At 36.1% G+C, this 12,883-nt stretch overlaps 1 protein-coding gene across 3 annotated transcripts in view; it reads right to left on the reverse strand.

Annotated features, from left to right (window-relative positions):
- LOC139971962 (apoptosis-stimulating of p53 protein 1-like) overlaps positions 1-12,140 on the reverse strand; it is a 52,969-nt gene extending 40,829 nt beyond the window's left edge. Inside the window, exons 1-3 of one of the 3 annotated variants that reach the window (XM_071978829.1) lie at positions 11,936-12,140; positions 5,750-5,897; positions 4,131-4,256 (exon numbers count right to left, since the gene is read on the reverse strand). In XM_071978829.1, the coding sequence (XP_071834930.1) occupies positions 4,131-4,256; positions 5,750-5,897; positions 11,936-11,959 (298 nt within the window). In that variant the 5' untranslated portion in view covers positions 11,960-12,140. The remainder of the gene's footprint in view (positions 1-4,130; positions 4,257-5,749; positions 5,898-11,935) is intronic. The other 2 variants (XM_071978827.1, XM_071978828.1) reach the window with 2 other exon arrangements.
- Positions 12,141-12,883: the final 743 nt, after the last annotated feature.

Raw genomic sequence — 12,883 nt, forward strand, 5'->3', positions numbered from 1 at the left:
CTCCATTTTTTTCTTTCAGTGAGTGATATGCTTGATGTCAGAATCCTACTAATTTTTTGTCATTAATATTAAAAACTGCATTTTAAGATGAATTTGCCACAATTTTATGTGATACTTTCATACTCAGCCATTACCTAGGAAAGTTGAGGAAGCTTAAAGCATAATCGGTTACTTAAGTCTGTTAGTCCACCAAACTCAAACACCAGGAATTATGATGTTAGTCATAAAATGCAAAAAGGATGCAAAGCAAATCTATGGGAGCCATTCCTTTCTGTACTATTGGACTTGACAGTTTTGTGTCTCTCTTTACTCAAGGCAGCCACATGGTTGTAACCGAATACCTTAAATCTCTCTTAGAGTTTGCAGTATGAATAACTATGCGTGTAAATATTATTTACATGGTGTGCAGTCAGAACATGAAAAAAGCTTCTAGAGTCATATTGGCGAGGATATATATTTTTATTTTAAATTATTTAAATTCGAAATATATAAATCAGATTTATAGTCAACATGACAGGTAAAGTATCTAGTTAATACACCTACAATTTCACATCTATATATGCAAAGGAGAACATGCAGGAAATTTCATGCACAGCATGCTATGTTTTGGAATGAATGTCTCTCCGGTAGAAATACCTGCATTTAGTCGTTGGAAGAAACAACTTGAAAAAACTTACAATCTCTAGGGTCACAAAGTCACAGTCAGCTCAAAGGCAAGAATTCTTAGGCGAACAAAATGTACAGACCTGTTGCTGCTATCCAAACAAGCCCTTCAACTACTTACTGTACTGTGTAGATAACTAAGTACAGTACTTAGTACGATGCAACGTTGCATAGATCTCCTATCTACTGTACGCTTTAACCGTATTTTACATTTTGCCACAACAACAACAAACTTGCAGTACTGCTATACTACACATCAGTTTATTAGCCCAGGGCAAGACAGTGTACATACACAGGAGAGCTATACAGTCCAGTAGGAGATCATTGTAAAGGAAATGTTTTTTAATACTCCCACCTCAGTACCTGCAGTGCACACCGTATACAGGCTCTAACAGTATACTAATTTAAATAATTGAAAAAGTATGCCTGAGTTTACCCAAGTACACACAGGGTCATAATCATGCCTTCAGAACCCCTTTCAAAAACAAATACTAAACCAAAAGTTCAGCCCTTTACAAAGTTTGAACAACAGGTTTTTAGTATACTTATGAATTCAACTGGAAAACCACTGACGCCTGTAAAAAAAAATGCCAACAGCTACACTCTTCAACCGTTTATGATACACACTTCAGACTTGCACTAGTTGGCAACTCGATTAGTCTTACAAATTAAGGCCAAAATGTATAGATTTATCTAATGAATACCATGGAAGCATACACTGAAGATAACCTTAAATGCTATTCTTTGTGATATATTTTCTGTCTGTCTGGTCTCGTTGTGACTATATGGGTTTTCTTAATTCAACAATCGATAGCATGGCATATATATGCTACCAGCTTAAATAAACTACAAGATGTTACAAAAATCTTCAAGAACCTTTCACAATTTGGGTTTGATTGGCAATCATCAATATCAAATAATTCTAGATCCAGCCAAAGTTATCATGAAAATCAGGCAGAAGTGCAAGCTGATTAATCTCACTAACAGGAGAAACCTATCATGAAGAAGACTTCCCGAATTAGGGCTGTATTGACGAACTTAGCATGCGGACTCCGAATGTGTGACCTGAGTATTTAGCAGATGACATTGCAAGGGTCCTACCTGTACCGCGTAAGATTTGTCGCAGGGGTTCTACTTATAGTGCGTAGGATTGACATGTGATATACAATTTTTAGTAGTCAAATGAGAACATTATTTCAGAATACATAAAAAATAAATGGGGTTCCTTACACGTCATCTGCTGTACAAGCAGAACTTTGTTTTTGTTATAGATATATTCCCATTTTTGTGTTTCTTGAAAGCCAACTTACGTTACCCCTATCAACCTACAAAGCTTCAGGTACATGGACTATTGTTTATGGGGTTAATAATTTCTATATCAAACACAACATATTTTAACATTGCCAGTTTTATATTCCTTTGATTGTTCATTCTACCTATTGAATGCTTTTTTCTAACATTGAAGAACAGTGCAGACCCTACGATTTTTGTAATATTTAGCAAACTTTCAGAGAAGTGAAGGTCTGCTGCCGCTGGCCAAAAGATTTGTACCAATGAAGTCTTTGAGTAATTGCATTTCTGTATGTTGCCGTGTTTGACAAATATAACCGTAATAGTAATTAACGACTTTGCAATTCGTGAATTACTAAACTGACTGGTTTGGATATTTACAAGTGTCAAGCTTACCTGTCCCCCCATAACCTTAGCACTCTTGTTCTCTGTGCCTAGAACATACTGGTAACCTCTTAAATACTGTGCGCCCTCTATGTCTGGACCTTCTCCGGTCAATGCCCTTCCTTCTCATTATACCACCTCCCCTCACCAAAGTGTAAATGTAGTTTCAGCTATGAAATCCACCAGCTCCATAAATACATTTCATAGAACAACTGCACAAGCTGTGACCTACCAACCATTCTAGACGACATAAATCTGCCTCTCATTACATCCAAAGCCACACCTGTATAATTGGTTGCTATTTTTAGCCCTTCCATCTTGATTTACCGATCATAACTAGTATATATGGCTGTAAGCAGACACCCAACGAAAACATAAACGCTATATCTTCCAGTCTGTAGGCTGTTTTCTCTCAAGCAAATCCCTACACATCTCAAACCAGCATCTCATATTTTTGCTTGCAGTTTTTATTAACCCTTATATTACATGTTGAAAACTTAGTTATACCTGCAAAATAATGCTGAACTTGGAGAAGCCTTAGGGGTTCAGGAAGCAAGGGCTATAAGACTCTTACTACTGAACAAGATGGTGTTTGTATAACCTCTTTACACCCTTATCTGTTGAAAGTTGTCTTAATCAAAACAGACTATCACTAGTGACTTTGCTGTCACCTGCAAGCCATTGGGTAACTTCTCAAACATTTTCTGGAAAAGCTCAAAATAAGCAGGGAATAACTGGTTGTGAAACCACAGGGCGGTTCGGAATTTACCAAACCAGAAAGTCAGGGGGGGTTCAGTGATTATCTGCCACATTTTATACCGTAATGTTTAATTGCTGCAGGCAAGATTGCAAGATTTTTTATCCATTGTTGGGTTCAGTGAATAGCTTACATCTTGCAGAAGTGCAGACTGAAATATGAAGCTTACTGTTGGTGTTATTATGTTTACAAAGTTTTCAGACTTACATTTCTGTTTGATCTCAGATTACCTTTGATGCCCACAGAAACATGGGGATCTTGAACTCACTATGTACTCACTATGATGAACCTGCATTCCATGTATAATTTTCTTGGTTTGTAAAAATGATAACTGGAAGCCAGATGGTGGAATAAGGAAAACTTGTCCTGAAACTCATGCAAGAGGAATATTTGGATGATCTTTTTTTCTCTCTCCAGATTTTGATCTCTGGTGACCTCAAAAGACCCTTGTCCTACACAAAAACATTTCATGTACTAAGTTAGGTTGATCCACATGGCAAAGATGAAGTTCAACCTATACACATTTTGAGTTTTGTTTACAAGCCAAGGCATCACACACATCAATACACCATGTACCTCCAATGACCTTTAAACTTTACCCCAAACAATTGGGTCCTTCTACTTATTATGAGGGATCCACAAACTACATGGACAGGGGTTCAACCAAGCTTGACTAGTGTCCTGGACTATCAAGTTTTTCCAAGATGTTTAAACTCTCACGTCTAGAGACCGAATAAAGACTAATTGTACAACATATTCACTTTGTGAATAATAGCATTAAAAGTTCATTTACATAAAGCCATGGTGGTGGGAAAAGTCAGCAAAGCTAGCACAGCAGTCCTGGAAATATGTTTGAAGTCACCTTGTTCCTGTAGTCTGAATGCAAGTATTCTTGAAAGCACAGTAATCACACCAACTAACACAGACCAGATATATACTGCACATGGATTCAAAGACATTGTGAACAGTCTCTCTCTTGGGATGATGCACTGTAAGTCCATAGTTTTACTTGTTTGAATGTGGCTAAGATACTCACCATTTTGTTGTATTATGCTATCTGTTGGAGGACTATTATGTCGAAAAATAAACCTGACATCTCTCCGCTTGGGTCCCAAGTCTTGAAGGACATTACTGATGAGTTCTTGATCACCGACAGCTCTCTCTGTCAAAATTAAAAGAGTACAGGTAATTGGGCAAACTGATATAAAAATGTTTGAAAGAATAAACAGCTCTTAATTTGTTGGTTAGAATTGTTGGTAAATCAATCAATTCTTTAAGGTTCTTTATGGAAGTTTAAGTCACAAATATCGATTTAGAATCTGATTAGGACTTCACTCCCATTTCCAGATATTGACAGCCACGTGTAAGGCCTTTGGTCATGACTAACAAAATTATAATTATATTAGAGATACTGAAGAAATTAAGAACATAGAATAAATGTTTTGAAAACCAAAAAGCCAGTTACTTGTGATTCTTTGCCATACAATTTGATCCACCAGTAACTCTTTGAGTTATCATGTTTACAAGCAAGTATCACATACATACTCATGCACAAGGCCATCACTATCACATTCCTTTTGCCTCCGGCAAAGAATCAAAAAGACAAATATGCCTGACATATGCTTCATATATACCATTCTTTGTGTATCCACAACATGCATTATTTATAATCCAGAACAGAAATCTAGAAAGTGAACCTGTAGCTGCAGCCTACATGTATAATGTACATGGCAATAGTTCAGCCAATTAATGTTTCCTATCAAGATGAGGCACCTGCTACCATACGGTCCATACCTAAAAAAAAAATCCCTTTTTTGTTCCATTTTTATTGCCTTGACATCCTGCAAGAATCACTTAAGGTTTTATTCCCTACAACCTTCTCCCACAAGAATCTAGGTGTTATGCCCTATAACTTATAGCACAATATACAGCTTCTTAAACTTTACTAACTGCATTACACCTATCCATTGCACTTCCAACTTACAATACTGTATGTACACACTGACTACACCATAAACGATAATTCTGTATTGTCAATCCGAGATAAACAGAATTTTACAAGGCTACAGTTTCTTGGTGACCTCACCGAAAGCGACCTTATTTATAATCAGAACTGCACTTTATCAAACAATTAAATTTCTCAGCCAGGTGTGGTTTCAAACAAACAAGAGCATTTGTCAAATTTGATATAAAACCTGTCCCAGGTATGTTGAAGCTACAAAATTTGTGTTATCTTCAGTGACTCATATACATCGTATTTTATATCTAGTAGTTGACAATACTCACACCGTCACACACTAACATGACTGTTATTGATAAGCACTCTATATCTCAAGTTAAACTTCAGATGTCATGCACTTGTTCTGGTTCCGTGACAGTTACAACAGGGGCTTTTAACCCAAGTTTAAAGTTATCAGTATTGCCCAATATGCTAGAAAGTTAAAATATGGTCATTCATGTCGTAACTTCAGAAAGCATGTTACTGCCATCCCTATGGACCTACCATAACATTTTTTAGCAGAGGAAGCAACACTGACCATCTTTGGGCTACAACGTTCGATGGAGTACATTTGTTATGAGGGGATAGGTTAGTACGCAGCCACTATCAAGAATTAATAAGATACCACACAAATCAAAGAGTCATGACAGACTCACCTGTTCCCATAACGTTTTCTGCTAGATGACAGTGTTCCTCCCCAGGCTCTTTACACATCTCCACAACATCCTTGCATGTTGTCTCAGGATTGATTGGTATCTCGGTGACATTGTCTGCTTTGTTACTTAGATGCACCCTCAAAATCATCTGCAATTTAACAAAAGCAAATTATGCACATGTCTGAGTGATTCGACACCTCTTTACGACCCAGTCCTCTATGAATCTTACAGTAAATCATAGCACATAACGTGTACATTTTATCATCAGTTGCAAAAATGACAAGAAGTACGTTTCTGAAACAAATTTTCGAACATGTGTTTTGCATCTAGGTCTGAGTTAACAATCTATTATTGTAATATGTTTTGTTTTCCTCAAAATTTTAAAAATAACACTAATATCATTTAAGTGCATTATTTATGCAAACTGCATTTATGGAGCACAGCTCTCTACTTGGTTACCATGGATATTTGAATAAAACTTTATGTCCACCAACCATTAAATAGCAAACGATGTTTAGAATAAAATTGTTTTATGAATTTTTCTATCAATTTTTCCTACAAGCAAATGATACTGCATGCAGTACAGTAGAGGTGGATGGTAAACAAAACTAATTTGAATTTATTTTCGATATGGTAGCTCTTAGGTTGTTGTTATTTTATCTAACTGTGACATGACTGACTTCCAAGGCTGACAGTTTAATTTCTTCCCTATATAAAATTATCCAATTGAAAAAGAGAATTATCACTGCTTGGGTAAGCACAGGAAATTAACTTCAACCTTGGAAACCTCAGAATTTTGCACTTGTAAGTCAAAGTTGACATTTAGAATGGTCTGCTTACTGTTCTATGCCGAACGTGTTGAGAACCAACAATATCAACTATAAAACAACTCTTGAGCATTAGAGAAGAAATTTTTGAAATAGTTACAGCTTTCTCTGATTCACCAATTCAGTTATTTCTGGCAAAGCTTGTGAATGCTTGTACTCAAAACAAGGCTGCAATTGATGAAACATCTATGCCAGTGGCCGGGCTAATACTGTATCATCAATGGTAAACACATTGTAATGTCCAGTAATAATAGCTAAATGTACATCAAACTTCAAAGTATATGAAACTACAGTATCCAATTCCAGACATCCTATTGGCATCAGTTTCAAGTTTCCCAATATTCCAGTTTTTATTCTATTAACAAAGAACTTTCCTTCTCCATGTAAACTCTTTTATGTTCATTTATATCCATTCCTTAGGTAATATTGTTGAATGTTTGTGACAATAAAGTCACTTTATGATGCAATTGAAGAGAGGAGAGGAAACTTGCCCATTATCTTTCCTCATACCTCTTCTCCTTAGAGGCTAACAATTAACTCTACTTCTCAATAACAGTCTGTTTTATCTACTTCCGGACCCAGACAAGACTGTAATTGTCACAGCTTCTCAATATAGATAAGGCAACAATAAACGTGCAGTTTACCTACAAAACAGTAGTAAATAACAATGACACAAACACACTTAAAAGCTTTGTTCAGTTTACATGTTTAGAGAGTCTGTAACGACCATTCTTTAATACATACTGTACACTTGCCTGTCTATACTACAAGATGCCTCTTATCAAGTTTTATGACAAACAATTCACCATATCCAAAGGCCGCCTCAACTTTGTTACAACTAGCGGAAAACATTTCCAAACCCTGTCCCTTTTTCTACCGCGCAGGAGTAGTCAAGTAGCCGATAAATTATCATTCACCGTAAAATTGAGTAAGTAACATAAAACACCACAACTGTCTTTAAGAAACATGTGTTACATTCTGAAATGTATCTATTCAATATGGTATACGCATGTACACAAACCATGCATAATTCTGTTCTATAGCAGGGAATAATAATACCACATAGCAAAATGCTATACAAAAAAGTTCATATTGCTAAACAAATCATATTTGGCGGAGTGTATAGCCTAGTGGTTAACGCCGGCGTCTCCCAGTCATGAGATCCCCGGTTCGATTCCCCGCCGACAGCAATGTGTGTCGTCTGGCAAGGGTGTTGTTCAATAACAACTTCCTGACATGGACGTTAAATGGATGTGTGCCGAGAGATTGGCTTCGGTCAGCTTGCGAGTCTACAAGCCTCCATGGCTTCTTTCGCGAGTTCCTGCTTGCGGGAAGATCACATATACATACATACATACATACATACATACATACATATTGCAGTTTTGTACACAGAAACCGTAGTATATTTTAAGAGCCAAAATTTATTCTTGCATAGTACAGTACGTGGAATGTCCCGTACATCAAGGTTCTCATACAATCTCGTAAGGCTTTTCCATTTATTTATTTATGTTTTTATTTTATTTTAGTGTCACTAGTTTTTCATACTCTGACATTCAAAGTTTTCTACCTTGTGTGAACTGTGCCATTATCATCTACACAAAACAAACAAACAGACATTTCCATGGGAACATACTAATTCAAACAAACCGAATTATACGGTACTACAAAACAGAAGAAGAATCATTGTTTTCCTAACACTACTACATACAAACCAAATCAGTTAAAACTGGCATTACAAGCTCAAAAGGTGAACCGCACTTCACGTACTATATTACAGGTAGTCTTCTCTGTATATGGCTCAACCACAAGGAATATAGCCTAACAATACCTCCTGTTGTTATCAATACAACAGAAGACAGTCTCAATAGATTTAAACCTACACACATTGTTTGTTCTTTTGTTAAACACTAATGGAATGTAAAATGACACTTCTTTTGACCATTACTCACTACTACAGTACAGTAAAAGTAACTTTCTTAGTATTGAGATAACGCTAGACTTTGCAAAGAATGGTTTACTACAATAACATATATTCCAAACAGTCACCTCCGGAATACATTATACCAAATTATTGGCGACATTCAGTCCAGATAGAGTATTGGACTTACAGTAGTAATTCCTTGGTTGGAATCACCATCAGGACTAAAGTGATAAAAGTGTATTTTGATCTCTTCAAAATTTGTTAATACAATCCTGGTAATATATCTGTTCATGAGTTTGTAACATAATACACAGGGAGCAAAATGAGTAGCCTTGACGAAACATGTGTTTTGTTCCTTCAAATTTGTTCATAACCTCCTCTGTCATTTCTTTTTCATTATTTGTTCACATACAGTAAATACAGTGTTAAGAAATATAGCAAGTAAAATGTGTATCCCCTGGCCAAAAGTGTTGTTTGCTCCTTCAAAATTGTTAATAACATCCTGGTCATTTTTCCTCTTCATGATTTAATAACATAATACAATTTTAAGAAACACAGGAAGCAAAATGAGTAGCCTTAAGCAAGGATGTAGCAGAAGACCCTTCTACTTTCAAAATAAAATAATTACTTAGACTGAAACGATTCACTTTTTCACTCTGCTTTCTCATTCTTCCATCTCTGAATTAAAGATCACATCAAAAGCGGGAGTAAACAGCATCATATCTTGAACAAGATCACTTCAGACATCCCCAAATACTTTTTAGAAATCTCTACCCCTCTGGTACCTTAACTACAACTCCATGGCTAATTTAAACATTTTGCAGTTTAAGTTATCCACGGGATAACAAACAAAGCAGTCCTATACTTACATGTGATTAATACACTATTCACACTGCCAAAGATGTCCTGAAGGTATACTTAGGGGAGGGGAGGGGGAAATGTGGATCTATCTTCAAAGAAAAGTTTTATAGCATTCAATTTTCTTGTAGCAGTTTTGAAGGATCTGCAGTTTATCCCTCAGAAAATAATGTAGTTTCTGTGTAAAAAACACTGTTACATCTTAGGGCTTGTACAACAACTTGACCATTTTGCATAGCATTTGCAATACCATAACCGATAAATTATAATAATTATAGTAATAATCTGAACTGGAGACTTCATAAAACAGATGAATTACAATAGATTCTACAACCCTGCCCCATAGTACATGTGATTATACAGTATCTCTTGCAAGTATGGCAAATTGTTAACATATTTTAAGTAACTGTCTTAAGTAACTGATCCAATTTGCAAACTTGTTGTGCAAAAGGAGAGATTTCTACTGTATATAAGCTATGGTTTCCACATAAAGGAAGCAGATTTTTCACATACTATAGCTCAATACCCAGAAAGGGGCAAATCTCAACAATGTGTGCATATTAACTTAGCAAATATTGCACATAATATTATTTGAACACTCTTCCTTTGATAAAACAGAACAAAACCGTAACATAACAAAATGAAGCAAACAGGAACAAGTATGAAATTTTGATATGAAATTTATAAATGTTGATACTAATGTTTGTGTTTTTTAAGTTAAATAAGAACTGAGCAGTAGTCAAAGGACAAGTGCTTGAATATATACATAACTGAACAAGCTTGGTACAGTACATTACCGTACTATTAAATGAAATGCTCATACTGGATCAGCAATCTCAGGTCATTCTACCCAAGCAATCTAGCCTCCAGAAATTAGCAATTGATGAAAAAATTCTCCAAATGTTTTCACCATTTCAAATGAGATTAACTGTGATTAGCTAATTATTCCAGCATGGTCATACACTGGATATCATATATCCACATTCACAGCATCAATTTCAAATTTTGCCTTAGATTGAAATACAAAACTATTTAGTCAAGCTAAATGACCCACATTACTACAAAAAAGTAGCCAGTACATTTCAGTCACCATCCAAATCACTTGTTTTGCTTATGAACTGACCAATTCCTGCATATCTTCTCACCACCTTGACTGCTCAATGTATATAAGACTATTAGAGTGATACTGTGATTTTGACAAAGATGATCTTTGAATCTTTCACAGTGTATGCATATGGAAAAGTTTTAACCACAATCTGTGTGGTGTAATACCCCCAAAATGTTTACACATCGTACCCATAGACCAATGCCGAACACTGCAATGTCATTAACGTCTCCACTGTCAACCAGGGAGTACTAAAGCGTACAAATTTTGTACAGACATTTTGTACTTGCATGGCATTTCGGCCATTCTGCAAATCATTTTGCCATACCTGGTAATTTATTCCCTATCAACACAACTTGACATTTGTTATCCACTGGGCTAAGTACATGGAAATGTCTCAGCTTGAATTTATGTAACTGCTCAACCTTGCTTGTCACGACACACACAATAAGATAAAAGGATTTTGTGCAGCTGTTCAAAGCCTAATCCTACTTTCTTACAATGGATCAATTCATAATGTCAGACTATCCAATTTCAAATTTCAGAGGTATTAACATTTTAACAATGCATTTAACTGGTTTCCTTTGAAAGGTTTTGTGAAACAATCTACACATTTCTTGCATTCTATTCAATTATGTAGAAACTGAAACATACTTGAACCCAATGAAATGAAAATCCATATTTGTCTCCATGTTCAGAGTATTTCTACCCAATTTTCAGCATGTATCAACAGGTGATGAAAAGCCATTGATCCAACATTAGTATTAATAGTCTGTCCCTTAAGCCTATACTGTATTAGAGGAAAGTCTACATAGGCTTAGGCCTTGTCTTTTCTCTGCTTTTCATTTGAATTTTTATCTTGCTGTTAGTAAAAGAATTATTTATAGTTAATTCAGTGGAATAGATTTCCCAGTTGTTCTCAAAGTCTGACGGCCCAAATTAATCAACATATGTAAAGTTAAGGAAATGTTATAAATCAATCATAATCTGTTTTGTTACAGTACATCGCAAGGAATTCGCTATGTACAGGCTTTTTCTTCCAACTTTGCTGTGATTTGAGTCAAAAAGTAATTGTAAATTGACATAAATGGTAGTGCGCTGTTAAACCAGTATCCCTAACCGATAATTCAACTAACACGTAGCGTATCATAAGCCTATGAACAACTTACAAATACAATAGTGTAGGCCTAGGATACTTATTGTAACTAGGTGGCCTTATGTTTGGCTACAAGTTTCTAATTTAAACTAATACTTCCTACACTCCAACGTAGTTCTTTTATTTAAGACTAGTGTAGTTATGGTACACAGATGTTATCGTATCTTAGGCTGGATCACTATGTTCTATACTGACATGTATGTGCTAACTAGGACTACTATATAATCCTACAGTATTGCCTAACGTCTTATAGTAGCCTAACCTACAGTGCAACATGTCTGTGTGCATATCAAACCAAACGAGTAAAAATTCTTACATCATTCACGATGTCACCCGGCATAATCCCTTCTTTTGACAAAGAGAATTCACCACTTGTGAAATAATACGCGTATATATCCCAATCACGAAAAGATATACAGTTGAAATCTACTATTTATAAATGAGATAGTATTCAGTCTCTTCGGGTTGATTTACGTCACTCTGTTATGGCTATTCATGTCTTCCTCTTCTGCTAGTTATAAAATGCCGTGTCCAGAAATATGAGCACACGTATCGATTCTTGTTAGAGGGGACGCTATGACAATACTGTTGATTTTGAGTATTGTGCAGTCAAACATACAGACTGGCCGACTAAATCAGGGTGGGAAATGAAATGGGGCACAACAATTTAAGGCCCGGTCACACTACAGCGATATTTTATCGAAATACGGTCCGATTTTTCCGATTTAAGGCCGAAGAGTGAGGTTTGTGGTAGTGAATGTAATGAATGCAGTAGAATATTCGAATACCTACTTCAAATCTGAGGGGTTCTAGAACTGACTACATTCTGAAGTGACGTCACATCGAAAAGTGATAAAAATCGGAAGAGAAATCGGATAGCTAACCGATAAAAGGAAACGGAGTCAATATCAAAAGTTAGGAGAGGGCTATTCCACATCGGAATGGCTCAACAGATAGCAAATCAGGTCCTTTATCACTGTGGCTAGAAGACCCGAACGAAAAACTGTCTGTTTCGATTCCTCTGGGAAAATCGGATAGTATTCCGATAAAATATCGCTGTAGTGTGACCGGGCCTTTATAGATTGGTTATCTATCGGGTGGATAGGTTGCGGAATGGAAGAGAGCAGGGGAGGGGTCAAATTAATTGGGTGGGAGAGTTGAGTCGAGTTGTGGATTGGGTGAATCTATATAGATAGTCCCAACTCCCATGACATGAAACTTTATCGTATCTGGGACTTGGTAGAAGGAAGACGTGTTGTGGTGG

This window comes from Apostichopus japonicus, chromosome 8 (assembly GCF_037975245.1).
Source record: "Apostichopus japonicus isolate 1M-3 chromosome 8, ASM3797524v1, whole genome shotgun sequence".
Lineage (NCBI taxonomy): Eukaryota > Metazoa > Echinodermata > Holothuroidea > Aspidochirotida > Stichopodidae > Apostichopus > Apostichopus japonicus.